Source organism: Lycium barbarum, chromosome 2 (assembly GCF_019175385.1).
Source record: "Lycium barbarum isolate Lr01 chromosome 2, ASM1917538v2, whole genome shotgun sequence".
Taxonomy (NCBI): Eukaryota; Viridiplantae; Streptophyta; class Magnoliopsida; order Solanales; family Solanaceae; genus Lycium; species Lycium barbarum.
Window position 1 is genome coordinate 151,485,129 of NC_083338.1, and position 20,348 is coordinate 151,505,476.

The 20,348-nt window shown below is 32.1% G+C and overlaps 2 protein-coding genes across 2 annotated transcripts; both read right to left on the reverse strand.

Annotated features, from left to right (window-relative positions):
- Positions 1-11,216: 11,216 nt before the first annotated feature.
- LOC132623960 (uncharacterized protein At1g76070) lies at positions 11,217-12,340 on the reverse strand. The gene has a single exon (XM_060338777.1). It carries the CDS (start codon positions 12,209-12,211, stop codon positions 11,495-11,497), a length of 717 nt encoding a protein of 238 aa, XP_060194760.1. The 5' UTR covers positions 12,212-12,340; the 3' UTR covers positions 11,217-11,494.
- Positions 12,341-18,154: 5,814 nt separating this feature from the next.
- Positions 18,155-20,348, reverse strand: LOC132628155 (thioredoxin-like protein CDSP32, chloroplastic). The gene is made up of 2 exons (XM_060343895.1): positions 19,779-20,348; positions 18,155-18,820 (listed from the first exon to the last, which is right to left on the reverse strand). Exons 1-2 carry the CDS (start codon positions 20,202-20,204, stop codon positions 18,359-18,361), a joined length of 888 nt encoding a protein of 295 aa, XP_060199878.1. The 5' UTR covers positions 20,205-20,348; the 3' UTR covers positions 18,155-18,358.

Sequence of the window (20,348 nt, forward strand, 5' to 3'; positions counted from 1 at the left end):
AAAATCTGCTATATTTGGGCTTCACCCTATATTTGGGTTACTCTTTACGTACTCTCTGGCTTTGGATTTGGCTCTCAAAAATGATTTCCTCTTCACCTGAAACCTTCTTCTCATTGAATTATTAGGAATTTTCAAGTTTTACTGTACCTGCAAATCAGGAACCAAAGTTGTGTACTAGAGATTGGATATGGGGGCAAGAATTTAAATCGTTAGCTTTTATTTTGTTGTAATGGTGTTCAAATAAAAAAACTAGTACTTTTTTGTTTTCTTTTTGTAAGACTGCAGTGAACAGAGTCCAATGACGATGAAATTGCGGTAGACCTTCAGCCATATCTTCATAGACTTGGTTCGTATTGATCGCATGGATAGGTAAAGTTGTATAGTAACAATTGTGACTAGCTTATCTAATGCATTGGTGCACTTTGTCTATTTAAAATTGTAGGGGTATTTAGTAACTGAATTGGTTCTTGGTTTTTTATTTACAGTGGTCGAAAAGATGTGTGTGTTTGGACTTGCGTTGTTTTCGGTATAAGTATTGCTAAACATTTCAATTCATAAATAGAAGAGAGCCAAAAGTTGATGTGCTTCAAGGAGCTGAAAATCAAGTTCCAGGGCGTAACCATTTTAAAGACATTTATTTGCCAAATATAACATTTGGATTTGATACAAGACTAATGAAAATTTTTGTTTCCTTTACACACCTAAGTGTCTAAATTGTCTATGAGAAGGCAATATTACAAGGTCTTGAAATACTTTGGGTATAAGAATTGCTAGGATTAGGCATATTCCTATCAAATTGTTATTATTGATATATCAACGAAAAAGGGCCTAAAATACCCTTGAACTATTAAATTTGGTGTAAAAATAGTCTCCATCCACCTTTGGTGCCTAAAATACCCTTGACGTTAAATTTTGGGGCCTAAAATACCCCTGACGTTAACCTTTGGGGGCCTAAAATACCCTTATTTTTAACAGGCCCATTTAATTTATTATGTGGCACCCTTTGATTGGTTGACAATTTAATTAACTTAAACTAATTAATCCCCCATTTAACCCGATCCAACAAATAAAACCTGACCTGCCGCAATTAAATCCTCATTCCACCGTATCAAAAAAAACATAAGAATCCAGGTCATTACAAACCATATAAAAAAAAAATCCATGAACCCATTTCATTACAAATCGTGAACTCAAAGAGAACAAAACATAATTTCTACTCAAATTTTGACATGTTAAGCTCAGTAATGTCCACATTCATAATGTTTACTAAAACCTTACTTCATATGGTAAACGGGTATGGTAATTGGCTTCACAATATCACAACTCATCATAAGCAGTAACAGAAGATGAAGATAAAAGTCATGAAACAGGAAATTCACATAATTTTGGGTGATGTGGTATTATTAGCAAAAACATAGATATCAGAGTCACATAAATAACAAGGCCGATCAAGAATACATCTGATATGCAGAGTGAAATGCTGAAAATCATATATAATTTAGATAAAAAATGAACCATCATAATTGAAGCACCACAATTCACGATTTGTAATGGAATGGGTTCGTGGTTTTTTTTTTATATGGTTTGTAATGACCTGAGTTTGTATGTTTTTTTTTTATACGGTGGAATGGGATTTAATTGGGGCGGGTCGGATTTTATTTGTTGGATTGGGTTAGATGGGGAGATTAATTAGTTTAAGTTAATTAAATTGTCAACCAATCAAAGGGTGTCACGTAATAAATGAAATGGGTAATAAGGGTATTTTAGGCCCCAAAGGTTAACGTCAGGGGTATTTTAGGCCCCAAAGGTTAACGTCAAGGGTATTTTAGGCCCCAAAGGTGGATGGAGGGTATTTTTACACCAAATTCAATAGTTCAAAGGTATTTTAGGCCCTTTTCCGATATATCAATTGTCATTCACGGATATGACTCCATCTGCAATCATTATCAATCTCAATTTGCTTCAGTGTTTTATATAAACTCAGTGGATATTTCATGCAAGTTGAAAAGTTAGTTTTTTTTTTTTTTTGTTGCAACTAGGTTCCATTGTCTGTTGCATTGAGACTTTAGAAAAAACTGCAAACAAAAGCCATAAAAACATTCTACCTTTAGCTGCTACAGTTAATACTCCAAGTAACACACTACAAATAATAGAGCTCCTACTCTTGTGGCCATATAAAATGGTTCAAACACGTATTTAACCCAAGCAAATCGCCCATTTACCACAACTACAAGAAACATTTGTATACTATCACGAACCGTTTGGTTGATGAACAAATTATACTAGAATTATAATGACAAGATTATAACACAAAAAGTAGTAAAATTTTCTTTTTGCTTTTAGTAATGGAGGAGTAAAAGAATAATTTTGTTGAACAAATTATTCAATGAAGAAGTACAATAACACACGGTGGATATGGAAATTTACATGGTGATTTATAGATTAGTTAATTTACAGAAGGAAAAAAGCTTCATAAGTGGTTGTATATATAAAGTTTTATTTATATATTGTGTTAGTCTTAAATTGCTATTTTTAGTAACAAATATATGTTCACTTCATGCACAAATGCCGGTCCTACCAATGTTGTATGTCTTTTTTCAACCTACTTAAGTCTAACCCATTTGGACTCCTTAGAGGCTCTAACCATGGAGCACGGTGATCCCAAAAACGCATAGTTTCTCCTCCAAAAATGACCTCTCCGGTCGGGGAACACATTAGATATTTATCTAAACCAGTAGGTCCTTGAGTGGATCCCACGTTAGCCCCAAGACGTTGGTCTCTAACTAAAAAAGTAAATGCTTGAGCTTGAGAAGCTTCTGGTCCATTTTTAGTCTTGTATATTGGGTCTTTGGTAGTATATAATTAATATTATGTAGAAGTATATACTCAAACTAAATTTTAATTTATAAACTAACCGATGATTAACCCAAATGTGCATCGTTCATGAGCATTTTTTTAATAATAAAATAGTGGAATTGAATCTAAATTTCTTATCTTTTTGTTATTTCTCTGTATAAATTTGCCATGAATTTTATGATCGCGGGAAGCGCAAGTAACTTTACTTGTTAGTTCTAATTTGCTTAATGAGCTCATTGACAAATCATTGTTGCAATACTTGCTTCCCCGGCAGGTTGAGAGAGATGAAGTCTAACCCTCTTTCTTGGAACGATTTATACACGATCAGACATTTAAAAGATAATTGCAGGAAACTTTTATTTAACAAGTATCGATTAGCACTTAACTCTTAAGAGTAAATGATAAATAACATATTATAACACATAGCGTAAATGATGTTTACATTTTCAACGCATATAGCTTAAACTCGTCTTAAATCCATTGAAGCAGACTTTTTAGGGGTGTTCTTTGCGGCAACGAGTTATAGCACTGCAGCCTCTGTGATAATGGTTAGCTGGAATTCTTGTTTTTTCATCTTCAACATGTGGATTTGGTGGAAACTTTAAATATTTGTTGTTGTCTGGAACCTTTGCAGAGCTTGAACCTGCGACAAGTAAAATGAAGCAAAGAACAACGACAACACTAATGTTTCTGTTTCCTATTGTTGAAGCCATTTCTTGGTTATGTTTTTGTGGATACAGAGACTAAAAGTTCGTCAATAAATACCAGTGTTTCGATTCTGTTCATATGTAAATATAGCCTAAGGTAGTACGAATTTTGAGGAATTCCGTAGAAATTTGTACAGAGACTAATATTTGTTATTTCCTGGTCTCAAATAATTTGTGGTTAGTTTGAAATTTTAATAAAAATTAGCGGCGGATCCAAATTTTTAAGATCGGTATTGCTAAAATTCGTTACTTCAAACGTGGATCCACCTTTGTTGTGAGCTTTAATTTTTATATTGGAAGCTCATTTCATTACAATTAATTTTATTGAATTCAAATTCGTGTGAGTTTTCACCCCAAAAAATAAAGGAAAAATATACTTTTGAAAGGAAAATAGATAGTACTAGTAAAAAAAGATGCAGTATAACAAAATTTTGTAAAAAAAATATCTCGAAACTCTATGGAGATCAAGTTAGGGCTTAATGAGCAAATCGGTGTTTAACTATTAATCACAAGTTTCATGTTTGACTCAGTATTCACACGGGAAATTTCAATCAATGAATCATAGGGAGAACCTACAATCTTTCCAAATACATAATTCAGTATCTTCTCTCAAATTAGTGAATTAGACAGAATCCATTGTCTAGAATAAGAAGTGATTGGACAATTTTCATGAATTTCAGCACAAATATGAAAAGCTTATGAAAATGTGGGAGAGAGAAAAAAGATGCAGTAAATTAATCAAGAGCCTACATCTCGTGTTGATCTTGTCTATAGTTGATATTACAAAAAATATTTTTACTTACGAATAAAGCATTTCATTACTGATAAACGGAAATGGTAAACTTGATAGTACAAAATATTGAGAATCCGTTATTGTAACACTTCTTTCTCATGGCTAGAACCCGAGAGCGGAGAATTAGGAGCCATCACCCGGGGTGCGTCCTGATTTACCACCAGTCGACCACGACAACGAGTTATAGGACTGCAGCCTCTGGTATAATTATGTGCTGGAATGCTTGGTTGTTCTTTGGTCCCAACATTTAGAGGTGGTGGAAATTTTATGTGCCTTGCGGCATTTGCAAACTCAACAAAACATGAAAATGCAACAAGTGAAATGAAGCAAATTAGAACAATGTTACTTTTTGTGTTACCTCTTGACGTAGCCATTTTTAAGTGATGGTATGTGAAGGTTTAATGACGTATAAATATTGCAAATTTAATGAACTTGTAACTTACCTCAAAGGTATGAAATTAAGAAGATTGACAAAATTCAAATCCTGGATACATAGTGAATACACTTTAGTTATTATATTAATTAAAGAGGAACCTGAACTAATCGTGATTAATTAACATGAAACAGAAGGAGTAATTAATTAAAAAGAAAACTTAATTTTCAAGGTAAACAATTGTGATAGCGGATGGGAGTAAATTCAACCTGATGAATTCTAACCATATTTTGTTATGCTTCACCATATCTAAATAAAAAAATAAAAAAATCCATCATTTAAAATTTGAATGGCAAAAAATAATCATACAAAAATCATCTTACTTTATTTACTGATCTAGTGTGTTCTGCTTTTTAAGTTAACTTGCAATTCAAAGGTGGCAAGGGACGAAGTTCACAAATACCCATTTTTGATCTGCCATCTAACTTATGTTCGCTTTTCAAATATTTTTGCACATGTATCCAGTTCAAACAACTTCAAACATACTTCTGAAGTTTCATATGGCTAGAGTTCAGCCTCACAATACCACATATATACAATGGCTATATTATGCAGAACTTTTAAGGGAAACTTACAAAAATGACTACACTTTGAGGGTTAAAAATTTGGCATAGCTACACTTTAGCTAATTACATTTCGAAGCTATAATAGATACGCGCTACAGTAAATTGTATTCAAAATTCGGCTGAGTCAGATTTCCCTGTATTCAAGTTCAGATTTCGTTGTATTCAAGTCAGATTTCGATGTATTCAAGTCAGATGTATTCAACTAAGTTGTATTCAAATCTTTTTTTTTTTTTGGTAATAAAGTTGTATTCAAATCAAATATATTCAACTCAACTGTATTCAATTGTAGCTACTTTTTTACTGTATTCATGAAATAACTATTTGTATTCATAAACGGGCTCATTGTATTGATGAATACAACGAGTAAAAACTGAATACATAAAAACATAGATACACCAAAAATTAACAAATACACCCTAAAAAAATGAATACAATCTAAACATTTAACAAATAAAAGCTCAAAGAAGTGAATACAATCACCGTATTCGTGAATAAAACAACACCAACCACTGGCTTCGGCCAGATCTGCCGACGATTTCCGGCTAGATCTGCAGGAAATTTCACAATAACAACAACAACAAAGAGAGAGAACCACAACCAATAGCAACAACAATAGCCATCGCCAAAGCTTACTTCTCCGGCGAACCACAACAACAGCAACACCAACCAGATCTGGAGGATGCGCAAGCGGTGGTCACGACGGAGCTACGACGGCAACAGGAGGCATGACGTCGTTGCTAGCAACTAGATCTGAGGGTTGCACCGATGGTGATAACGGCGGAGCTCCGGCGTTACTTCTAGCAAGGTGAAGAGAAAGCATCGGGTTTCGCCGGAGAAGATGATCGGCGACGGTTCCGACGGAGAAGAGAGAGCGAAAAAGGAGAGAGAGTTGAGGGAGGAGAGAGAGAGAGGCAGGGGGGGGGGGGGTTGAGGGGAAAACATTGATACAATGAAATACGAGGAGAATAGTTACATTGTGTAATTGATATACAAAATTTAGCTATGAGATGTAATTAAAGTAAAATGTAGCTACTAAATATAATTACCTACAAGTATTTGCCACACCATGTAGATTTCCCAACTTTTAAAAAGGTCAATACATATAAAAGCCCGTTTGGATTGGCTTATAAGTTGCTGAAAACAGCTTATAAGCTGTTTTAAGCTTTTTGAGTATTTGGCTGACCAGCTTATAAGTCATTTTGTGCTTAAAATAAGCCCAAAAAAATAACTGGGCCCGTTTGACTTAACTTATCTAAAGCAACTTATAAGCCCAAAAAAATACGTTGGGCTACCCCAAATTTTTTTTTTTGGAGCTTATAAGCTGTTTTTTTTTAAGCCCATCCAAACAGGCTCTAAATGACTATATCAAAGCAGAGTACCGCGTAAATTTTTTACAGTGACAAGCAGGCCCACTGACACAAATAATGTCTCCAAAGGTTGAAGCTTGGGCATTTTCATGGGTTGGATTTGAGCTTCTTCACAAATTGTATTTGGACGAGTTTATTTCACGGGATACTAAGGGCAATTCGCATGAATGTCCCTCCTTGCGGTGGTCTTTAATTTTTGTCCCTCAAATTGCAGGTCTTTAATTTTTGTCCTTCGACACTTTAAGTAATAAAAAGTGGCCGAAAATATCTCTGACGTCGAAAAACAAAAAAAGAAATTCAAATCTATGACCTAATTTGGCAAGGTAAGGTTTCATAAAAATTATGCCTATTCGGGCAAAATTACATAGAAACTATGCCTTGTCTGGTATAGTTATGTAGAAATTAAGTTATCCTACAGAACTATGCCGGACAAGGCATAGTTTCTATGTAACTTTGCCCGAGTAGGCGTAGTTTCTATGAAAATTGTTTTTTAATTTTACTCTGCTGAGGATCGAATCCAGAATCTATGATTTCGTAGACCAGCGAATAAGGGTACTGTGGCCCACAAATTTTCATTAAATGAGAAGCAGGGACAAAAATTAAAGATCAGCGATTTGAAAGGCAAAAATTAAAGACCAACACATGTGAAGGACAATCCACGCAAAAAATTGAAATGGACTACGCCTAAATCAGCCCATCAAAAAATTAGATGGGTATAGACCATTTTTGCAATCGTTTCGTGTGAGTTAAAGTCTTGGTACTTTTGTGAGCGATCACACTGATGGTACAATGTAATTGGTCATTTAATCCACGTAGGAGATGATTGATACACACGCGCTTGGGATTTAAAAAATCTGGTGTAAAAATTGTGTAACTGGAACAGGTATTGTCCACCTGAGATGTCTAAATGAAACAAGGTCCACTTTAGGTGCTCAAGTGAAAGAAGTGGACGACTACAGATGTCTGCCGATGGGTTTGGCCTTTATTAAAATTTCGTGTAGTTCAATATTTCACCAATTATTAATTCGATATACATAGAGTAGACCTGCTTTGCCACAATATAATACTAAAATGTAAAAACACCAAATAATCTGGACTGAAAGAAGTATCAATACTTTCCTTGAGCTGAGGGTTTATCTGAAACAGTCTCTCAACCTTTACAAGATAGGATAAGGTCTGCGTACACTCTACCCTCCTCTGATCCAATCTGGTGGGATCATAAGGGGTATATTGTTGTAAGAAGTATCAATACTTGGGAAAATCTTAAATCTAGGCCAAAAGTTGATTTGTTGGAATCTTGATCAGTTCAAGAGAGAAAAACTGTGATAAATGGTCAAAGAAAATTATGGGAGATGAGCATGAAACGAAGCGGGTCAAAAGGAGAATCCTTCAAAAACATTGTGCTAATTGGTTTCGAGATCCCATTTCCTAATAACCAACGTTTTCCCATAAAATTGGGATTAGATTTTATTCTTTTTCCTCCATTCCCAATATTATAAATAGATTCAGAGTTTAAAGCTTATAAGTTCTTAATTATAACAGTCTTAAATTAATATTTCTCTCGGTTCATAATAAGTGACCTTTCAACTTTTTTATTTTGATCCAAAATAATTTTTAAATTTCTCCCTATCTAGATAAGTGAATTTTTATGATAAGAAAATTACTACTATTAAATATGGAGTATTCTTTATTTAAGAGGAAGTTAGTCAAAATATCTTTTTTTCTCTAGGAATTAATATTTTCTTAAGAGATGTGTCAAAGATAAAAAAATCGCTTATTATAGACCCGAGGGAGTACTGAGTAGTATATGATACTAACAGGGTTCACAATCAAATATTTATAAAAAATTAATAATATATACACAAATATTACTGATTCTCGTGAACTTGTAACTATTACCGTAAGTTCACCCCTGCGAAACGCGAAATTAAGGAAAGAGTTGTCACTTGCCAGCTCTTCACGTATTCAATTTCAATCTTCTAGGTAAATGTCAATGTTGGTTTAGCTAGAATTATTAGGAGTTGCATCCAGGTTAACGTAAACAATCAACTAAGATTTATTTAAGAAGTCTTGATTTATAAATAATTTCTAATTATTATCCAACGGTCCCTTTATTTTAATCTATATCAAGTGAAATCGTAAACCACAAGTCAACAATTGAATTGTAGTTAAACTGTAGTACCTGCTTCCACGTTACATTGCTTTTATGTAAGGTTCAAATTTTATATGCATTCCCTTCTTGTAAGTTGTATATTACTCCTCGTAATTTATACAATTTTTGTCTTATACTATAGTTCTCATTACGTAACATGCATAAGGAGTTCTGCACCTATTAGATTGTTATTGACTTTTAATTACAACATTGAACAGGTCTTTTGCTTATACAATTTCTTAATTATGAGTGCTAACTTTATATTATTAGCCATCAAGGGAAGGTGGTAGAATGACAAATGAAGGTTCATTTATCCAAAATTAAAGGTTAGTTCTAACCTTGGAAACTATTCTTTACGGAGTGTTAAAATTAACCCACCATATATAGTGAATTAACTTTTTATTTTTGAAACTTTGACTTAACAACAATGAAATTGTTTTTTCTCTATTTTACACTCGGTGTTTGGTACCTGCTTTAGCGTATGATTAATCATAATTCGCGCTAGAAGTTTTTCTTTGAAGGATAAATCACTCACTACTAAAGACGACTTTATTCTCAGACTAGTAATCAAGACTTTTGTTTCAGGATGGCAAATAGGAAAAGTACTTCCTATTCCACCACCAATATCATTCTTTGATCGTAGATGGTCACATCCTACTCATTTTTTTATGGACAAATGCGAGTCTAGTAGATATAACTCTAGGGAGCAACAAAATTCATATTTCATACATCGGATTATTATCAATCTTGGACTGCCAAAGGATTCCGCTGTCTACGACTTTTAGTCATATTGCAAAGTCATTTTTGTCTTATATATCATCTTTGCCGCATGAAATCACGAGTATTTTCTCAGGTCTCAGGAGCCGTTTCGACATGGTTTGAAATCATATTTGAACATGTAATTTGAATATTTTAAGTTGTATTTTCTCTTATAGACATAAAAATTCACAAATTCTGAAAGCTATCAAAACATTCTCAATTCTTATAAAATCTTACCAAATGAGCAACTCATAGTTCATAACAAAATTAATACACTACTAGAACGCCTTTCAAAAAAATACAACATCAATTGATCAAACTTTAGTTCAATAAAAACAAAAATTTAACATGAATAGTAATGTAACTACTCTTTAATATAATCCTCCCACATGGTAGACATAAATAAAGGTTGGTGGAAGTTAATGAGGTTGGTAAATGGTTGGTGGGAGTAATTGTTAAAAATATTTACCAACTTTACGAATCTTTTATTATAAAATATAAACTTATGGGTCAAGTTTAATATTTAAATTTTTGAAACTATGAGATGAAATGCATGTCCAAACGCTGGTTTCATCTCATGGTTTCAAACCGCAAGAGTAAATCTCTATTCACCTCAGTGGCGGAGCCACGATATTCACTAAGGGAGTTCAAAATATGAAAAAGTAAATACACGAAGAAGCCAAAAGAGATTGATCAACGTCTACTATATATACATGAAACATAATTTTAACCATGCATAGATACTGTAATTTTCCGCCGAAGGGGATTCGGATGAACCCCTTGGCCCTTCCTCCCTCCGCCCCTAATTCACCCCACAAACATTTTTATTTTGGTAGACCGGGGATTTATGACTAAAAGAGAATATTATTATATACCATGTCATGGAAACTTAATTAGGGATAGAAAAAACAGTTTATAGTTTATCACTTTATCTAATGACCAGGTAAAAATTAAGAACATAATCAGGGCGGATATAGAAGGTAAGGTATGATTTCAGATGATCTTAGTAAAATTTGACTCGAACTTTGCACATGTGTTAAAAAGAACATTACTATAAATAATTAATTTCGGACCCAGAAAATTGAATGAGTTGTGCTAGATTAATCTTATAACTAGAGCCCGTAAAGTTCAAATCCTGAAGTCGCAGCAATATAATCCTATCAAATTACAATAAACGTGCAAAAGATTATCTCTATTCCAAACAAAACAAAAAGTTCAAAAATCTTGTTCACAGTGCTCTAACAAATTGTGTACAACATTAAAGAACATGGGAGTATCGTTGAAAACTATGGTCAAAATTCAATTTTGGCTGACAGATATGCATAATGATAGTTGCCACCAAACAAAATTTGTAGGTATATGTGAACATCCACATATCAATTGCGTCTCTGATGAAAACAGCTTATTCTCTTTTATCCTTTTCTTGTAATATTCTTTTTTCCCCCCTTAATATGATTCAAATCAAATTAGACGACTTTTTGTTCCAATTTTCAATCAAGAACGTGGCCACAAGAATCACACAATTTTTCTGGCTCTATCTCAGAGTATCCATTCACTCGAAAGTGCTCGACTTCTACAGTTACTTTTCGTAATCAAGAACAATCTTTAATCGTAACATGAATATATACAGGAGTTCAAGAAAATACACATATAATACTAAATGGTATTTCATTTACAACCTATATTACTCAAATCCTCTAAAAAGATCGGGATGTCCGTGTCCAATCCTAAATTTTTCAAGATTTGGCACGATACATTTGTATTTTTAAAAGATTCGAACAACATAGTTTACAAGTAACCTAATTGTAAGCTGAAGTGAATAAAAACAACAAATCAATTGAAGAGAACTAATTATACAACCTTATTTTTTCAATTGGAGAGGATTTGGTTTGGTCATGGTTCTCCTTTTCCATAAATTAATTTCCTTCTTTGGCTCCAAAGGAAAATTCGGTCTATTATCTCTTCCTACTAAAATTGGAGCTGAAAATGGAATAATTACCTCCTCTTCTTCTTCTTCATCAGAATAATCTTCTCTATCATCATCAGAATAATATTTTCTATGATCTTCTGGTGTAATTTGCACATTTTTCCAGTCGAAATTCGACAAAGTACCTTCACGACCACTAGCAAATTTTTTCAACTGGTTCAAACTGGGTGCACTGTTTTGTACATCACAAGAACTAGTTGTATCATCACCAGATTTGCTCCCCCTTTGAAATATATTTCTAAAATTGGATCTTGATGATTTCTTCTTACTGGGATTTTTCTCTACCACTGGAGTTGGTGTGGTTGTTTTGATGATTTTTTTCTTGTTTTTCCTCTGTTTGATTTGGCCAATGCATGAGACTTTTGGTGATGTCGGTTCTTGATATGTTTCATTATTTGATTTTCTAGTTCTTGCTTCTGCTGGGATAATTGATACAATTGGACCAGAAAATCCTTTGTGATTATGATGAAATCTTTTTTCTCTGCCTGGACTATAAGGGTGATTTTGGAATATGACAGTTGCAGCTGCTGCTTTTGGCAAAAACTTCATGATCATGTTCTTCATTGACTTGGCTGGTTTCTCTTTCTCCATGAAAATTTTAGCTCTTTTGATCTTCTGTTGGTGCTGATATGAAAAGAAAAAAAAAACTTAGTTTTGGTATTTAAATGATTAAATTTGTCATATTTAGGGTGTATTTATATATGTGTGTTTGGTGGGGTGGGGGAAGGGTACAAGAAAGAAGGTTGGATAAGGGTAAGGATGGGATTATTGACTATGTCACGACTAGGATTTGGTGAAAAGTGAAAACATTGAGAACTTGATGATTTGAGAAGGAAATTGTCAAAAGAGTCAAAAATAGATAAATATGACTAGGCAAAACCACAGGCCAAATCAGTGTATTAATAAGATAATAAGTTTGATTTTGTTTAGATGCATATTTTTCATGGCGGTGGTGTTATGTGTTTTGTGTAAATTTGCTCATCACGAGGGGATTTAAATTTTATGAATTTTAAATTCTACATCAGGATAACGGTTGATTCATGATATATATATATATATATAATAATTTTAAAATTATTTACCTAATTTGTAACTCCAACATAGATTCGCCATGGCGCACACCTTGACGTTGGCTAGATATTTTTGTTATATTTCGATTTCACAGATATCAAGTAATTTTGTCGATCGAAACTTAAGTAAATTGAAAAATACGGTGAAATTTTTCAATTTAAACATGAGATCAGGTGTTTCTTGTTCACTTCATTAAGCAGAGGTATCAAAAGTCCAAAACGATATTCAATGTTCAAATCCTATAAGGTGTAAAACTACGTGCTAAATCAACTTTGCTGACATACTAGGAGTTGTGTCCAACACAAGTTGCATTGCTATTTCAATTAATTGACTTGTTAAACTTCTCAAAATGACTCCTTAGCATTTTATAATCTTTGTTTTTCTTTTGGGTGGCAAGAGATGTAGGATGTCATGCACTAAAGCGACATGTATATTTTATCCAGCTTTTGATTTTTTCTTTTAAAGATATAACTAAACTCAATTAACTTAAGATTGAAGCTGCCTAATTGATTGATTATTTGACGGGATAGAAAGCGAGATAATGATAATCAAAAGCTCCTTTGCCTCAATGTTTAGTGGGAGAGAGATTAAAAATGTAGAGTTTCTATTTTTTAAAACTTTTTTTTTAATCCAGTATGCATTGTATAATTTTTATATAATCAGTGACTCAGTGTGATTACACTTATAATACGATGAATATTTACTAGCAAAGATTACAAACTATTAACAATTAAGTAGGTGAAAATATTTTTTTACCAACTAGCTGATAATGTTGTAAAATCTTTCTTTTTTAATAGTTCAGACGAATACTAGTGATGGACAACAGAGGCACAGTTGAGCTACATGTTGATACAAGCCTACTACATGTGATTTATTTCATGGCCCAAATGAACCTAGTTCTGGGCTTGTGGCTCAGAAAATTACTCCCGATGACCTTGTAAGGAAAAATTACTTGTCATAGCTTCTTTTTAATCATATTTAATGAACATAACTACCATTTGTTTTTATTATTAATAATAACTTAAAACTTTTCAATATTACCAATTATAGCTATCATGGTAAAAAAAGGTAAAAAATACACAAATACACCTAAAATCACGTTGCTCAATCCCTGTTTCCCCTTTTAACGGTACAATTACATACTCACACATTAATTAGGATTCTCTCTCTTTAATTACTCAAAATTTTAGCCTTTTTTTTTCTCTTCAGTTTTTTTCCATTACTTTCAACCTTCAATCACGTTTCATCCATGATTCAACCATGACTTTGTGCCCTAAATTCTCGGGTGGTTGTGTATTTGTGTAAGTATTTTTATATATTGTGTATTTTTCGTTTTTTAATGTTACTGTTCTTATAATTTTAACTTAAATCAAAGTTTAATTTTCAGGTGTTAATCACTAAATCATTCTTCTAATGGCTGATCAAACCACACCTAATAGGAGAGTAACTAGAGGTATAACACATAGTGTTCAAAATTTAGATTTTTCGACTTTTGATTTGGGTATTTCTCAACAAAAAATCAATGTTGATTTAGCTTCTGCTGAGAAAGAATATGTTGATACTAGATCAAAGAAAATACATCATCCTAAGAGAAAAGCGAATCTTCAACTATGTATTTCTGAGACTGAAAAAAGCTTCTGTTACAACATCAGAGAAGAGAAATACATCTGGAGTTGATTATGCTAAAAAGGGGAAGAATGTTGTTGTTGATGAAGATTTATTAGCAGCAAAATTATCAGTGAAGAATCAAGTATTTTTTCAAAAAAAAATTCATTTTTTTATTATGTATTTGAACGCATACGTAATTTTTTATGAATGTATGTTTTGATTATTCTTTTTTTGATTTTCATGTTGAGCGGATTTATCATATTTTCAGTTTATATTTATGTTGTAAACACATACGTTAATCTATATGAATGTATGTTGATTTTTTTTTAGTTGTGAGAGTCGTATGTTTTTGCGAGATAGATGTTATATTTTTCAGTTTTTATTGTGTATTTGTTGACATCCAGTATTTTCTCAGATTTTTTTCATTATATGTATGTCTATTTTTCTGGAAATAAAACTTAGGTCTAAATATATATGTTTTGTTGTTTATGTATTTTGGGTTGTTTTTTAACTTGCTTCTTATGGGAACATTTTTTCTAAAGTATGTATGTTTATTTTGTATTGTAGTTTTTAAATTTTAAGAACCAGTAATTTATTTATTTATGTGTTTTTTTTAATATTCAGTCATATGTATTTTTTTAGTATATGATGTGTATTTGTTCTCATATTATTAATTATTTTTTCAGGGATCTAAATTCATGTTGAAACGTCCTCCAACGGCTGGGAGTATACCAGATAATATTGATGCACATATGCTACGTATGAGATATGGCACTCTTTTGTCGAGATACGCCGAAGTTAAGTTGGCCAATAATGCTGAGAGTGATAGTGAGGTTTTCCACCAAGACCAATTAGGACTGAGATAGATTACAACACTGTTGATGTTCATGATGTTTGAACAATTATATTAGGATAAATGATGTTTTTTTTTTTTTTTCCTTTAGTAGCTAGTTTGTTGTTTTAGATGTATTAGATTGATGTTGGATTATAATTTTTTGAAATGAATGTGCAGTTTTTTTTTTTTTTTTTAAGATTACTATTAATGTTGACAATTATTTAACTGTTGAACATAATATTCGGAAACAAGAAAATTTCATTGAATATCAAAAAGTGGCCTTCAAATACTGACATCATTAACATCTATAAACTATGTATTTTACAAATACATAATGTTTTTTCAACTTAACAGCTAAAAATACATATCATTTTTTTGATATAAAAACCTAATGTTCTTGTAATCCACATACTATATGGTTGTCGTATGTTTGAATGAACAGAAAAACAATCTTCAAGTATTCACATTAAGTTTCTTGAACAAACATACACAGTTATTTACTCAAGTATGTTATAATATCAAATTTAATCTCAATGTATGTTTGACCTCTCTATTCATGAATTATTGATGATTTTTATACTGTAAACTAGATGCATTTGTACATATGTTGACAGTAATCAATGAATTTTACGACAAACATTTATACAAAACAAGAATTATAGAAATACAGATAATAAGTGTCAATAGAAATTATTGACACATTTGTCCTTATTCTTAAAAAAACCCGGAGTATTTCCCTAAGTAAGGGTACAATTATAAAAACATAATTGAAACCAAATCATTTTCTCCTAGGCTCAAAACCACACGAACGCCTGTTGTGTCTAAGTTATCCACAAGTACTGCAAGCATGTCTCTTTTTTCCAGCCATTAATTCATGTAAAGGTTTGTCACGCCTCTTCTTTGGCCTATCAGGTGGTCTTTTGTATCTCGGCGGCAACACCACTTCATCCAAGATATCTTTTGGAATTTTCCATTCACACTCGTCTGGTAGAGGATCCACAGCAATATCGTTTGTCACACAAATTCTGTTGATGGTTCAATCTGTCAAACAAAAAAAAAACATTATGTATTTGAATTTCTTTCAATATAAACAGTTTTAAGAACAAAAATACATTCAATAAAAAAACAGATTTCATTATGTAAAATCAGTCTTCAGATTAAAAAAAACTTTTTTTTCAATCTGTCAAAAAAAAACTCCATGTATTTGAAGGTTTTTCAATATAAATTGTTTTAAGATCAAAAATACATTCAATAAAAAAACAGAGTTCCTTATTAAAAAATAACATTTATAATAAAAATCAGATTCTACTAGGTTTAACATACATCACACGTAAATATTAACAAATACAACATACATCATACTGTTAAATTGAAAAATACACATTTGAAAAAAGTTAGTATTAACATTACAAATTCAACATACACTTAATTATATTATTGTATCTGTAAATACGTATAATTTTGACAGGTAACATATAAACCAAAAATACAGCATCAAATTATTCAATTTACAGTCGACAAATACATAATTCGTTTCAACAACTTAAACCATTAAGAACATTAAATATGTCAATCAAAATTTCCAAAAACTGGATTTATTTGCAGTTTGCATAAAATATACTCGGTAGTATTTGACAAATACATAACAGAAATACTAGATGAAATTTATACCTGTAATGTTAAAGAGATTTATAATTGATGTTTTTGTTTGAAATTATACCAATTTAAGAACATATTCACCTTAAGATAAGTATTTTTCAAATAATTTTTTCATCAATTTCAAAACCAGTGATTTTGATTGTAAATTTGAAAACAGATAAACAGTACTTGATGATTGACATACACCTATTCAAATCACTATAATATATTTGATCGATCAACCTGAAACGACGATCTATAGCTTTTTAATTTTCGTAAAAAAACAAATTTCAACAGATTGTTGAAAATACATAATTCTTACGGTAAAAAAAATCTAAACAATAGATTGACATAACTTTATGAACAAAATTTTTGACAAATACGTATTGATTGAATTACCTCAAACGATGATCTTCATGGTGATCTTTTTTTTTTTTTTGAAATAAAAACAGAGTAATTGAAGGTTCAGTAGATTTTGAAATTTGAATTTGGTTACGTTTGATTTTGAATATTTGATTGATGAAGGAAAGTTGTTTTGTGTTGATTTTGTGGAACTAAAATTTGAATTTACCAAATATAGGATTAATTACAGCTTTAATGGTACACGGTTGATTAGGCATAATTTTAGGCATCAGTTTTTTTTTTTTTTTTTTTTTTTTTTTTTTTTTACTCTTTGACTGTGTATTTGTGAGTTAAACATACACTTAAAGCTGGAAAGGTAGCTACGTTTAGTAAATAAAAAAAGGATAGCTATAATTGATAGGAAAGTTCTAATAGGTAGCTATTTTGTTAATTTTACCAATCGGAAATAGTCTTGAACTTTTGAGCCCCCATAGGCCTATGAATAAACAAGGTCAAAGGCTCAAGACCACCCACCTCTCAGGCCATTCTTGTAAATCAATGGGGTCTTCCATCATAAGATGGATGTTGACGAATAATGAATGAGAAATGAATATCTCTAGGAAAAGAAAAGGCTTTCTTTTTCTCCCTTCCTTCACTCTTTTATAGATAAGGAATCTGCTAAACTAGAGTTACTTATCTCAATAACTAAATGCACACCGCTACTCCTAGGTATCATTGATGGAGTTGTCATGTAAGAATTACAATACAGAATTTAACTTATGGTGAACATATATATATATGAACTGTAATACGACGAATATACACGGATTATATATTATTTAAGTCATACATCTATTAAATATGATGGTGTAGAAACCAAAATGAATCGGTAATAATGCAAGTCTAATATGGAAAGAATAATATCGTATCAGCAATTCGGATTTTGCGGGAATTTTACTTATAGGCCCTAGTATAATATTTAGGCTCGGATTTTTCTTTCAAAATAAATTCAAGTAAATTAAGGGTAAGGCTAACTGGTATAAGTAAGAACATTCTTATTCAAAATCAATTATGCCAATCTAGATCACTTACAACATAGTTCACAAACTAAGCATACGAAGACTTACATCTCAACCAAGCCAAGTTGGTTACTCTTTGTACGACAAACACTTAACTAGTCCATAATCATCTCACAATCAAATGTCCCAATTAAGTATAATTAAGCTCAACATATTTCAACAATTTTAATAAGTAACCCTAACTCCTTGGTATCTAAGAATTTCTCCGATAAGTTCTCCTTTCCCAGATCCAACATACCTTCCACAAATCTCCCCATCTCGTATAAACAAAAAAGTAGGCACTTCAACTACATCCATGTCTTTCAAGAACTGCATACAACTGTCATTCTCATCACCGTTCATTCTCGCGAACACAACTGTATCAGACATCTGCTTCGATAGCTTAATCACTGTTGGATAAACTTTAACACATGGTCCACAATGCTTCAACCCAACATCGAGGACTACGAGTTTATGATCCATTTTGTGGTCTTGAATTACTTTTTCTACATCCTCTCTGCTGTGGAGCTGTAACACTTCGGAGTGGCTGTCACCGTAGTAGAGTACGTCCCCGACTAGTTGGTCTGGTCCTATGCCTTCTTCCTCGTGGATCTTTTCCATGCTTTTGTAGAAGGTGAAATGGGGTACCTATTGGGAAAAAAAAAAAAGAGCTTACATTAGCTAAAATAATTTATTAATGTTCTAACCGTTTCGAGTTTGATGATAGTGTTAATAAATGAGAGGCCAATTAAAAGTGTGATACATAATTATTGGATCATGTATGTTATATCATATTTGCTTGGAATTAACGTCTATTAAGATCGTCCATATAGGCTTAACTTCGTAAGTTGGTAAGAAAGGGTCATAATGTGTTATTAACGGGGGTGGAGCTAGTATATTTTAGTAATAGTTCAGGAGAATCTAGTAACTAATTTAGTACAAATTTTATATATTTATTGAGAAATTCACTCAATATACACATATAAACTTCAGAATATACATACTTCAAATTCCAAATCAATCGATAAATTTCAACTCCTCGATCCACCTCTAGTTACTAAGCCATCATCTTAAGACAGGGTCATAATAAGGGGTTGTAGCTCTTTTATGGGTTCACTAAACTTAGTATTTCCATGTGAAATGTTAGATCAAAAATACAATATATTCAGGCTAAGAATTTCAAAAATTAAACCTATCAAGTCTTAAATGTTAGATCGCCTCTAATCGGACGAAAGATCTAGTCATACATAGTCAAATATCGTTCAAATTATATTAGACTATACGCCGATGTTTTTATTAACAATATTCATGTATATATTATTGTAGTGTATTGCTTCAGCCGTTTCAATTTACGTAACACTGTTTTTTTGATTAAATTGTTCCAAAATAGTTAGCAAAAGAATTAGCTTTAAACATCCTATCTCAAGTTAATGATAAACTATTATAGTCTTACATATAATATTGACATATTTAAGACTTAAAATTTTCAAATGTTTCCCTCTCTTAAATTTCACGCCAAATTAAATTACTGTCACATAAATTGAAAAGGAAATAGTACTATCATTATGTTTCATGTAGAGATTTAATTATGTTTTCAAAGCATTACCTTGTCAATCTTTTCTCTGCGGCAGAGTGCCTTGGTCTTCTCCGATTCATCACCGATCACCAGCAAGAAATCAACGTCGTTACACGTCTTACTTAAATTCACCATAAAAGGATAAATATTTTTGGAACGTTCACTATCTTTGCCTGCATATTCCACCACAACTAGCTTATTTTTGGCTTTTTGAAGTGCTTCATCCAATTCCTCCATACTGTTAACCTTTTGTATTCTTTCATCTTTGTTCACTTTTTTCTCAACACCAGGTGCTGCTGTAGCCTTTGTAATTAATAAGGGCCTGTTTGTTTTGAAAGTCCTCAATTTCTCGAAAGATTGGTTTGTAGGGAAACTGCAGTGAAGTGATGGGCTAATTTTGGTAATTGAAGCGAGATCAGGAGAGGGTTTGAGCAAAAAGTTTGTGAGAGTAGCCATTTTATCTTTTTTTTTTGTGCAGAATTTCAGTAAAAAATTGCCAATTTAATAAATAGCCAAAGAGAAAAAAGGAAGAAGAAACTAGAAAGGAAATCTAGTTAAGATGAGGCTAGGCTGTGATCCTATTGGAGTAACTATAAACAC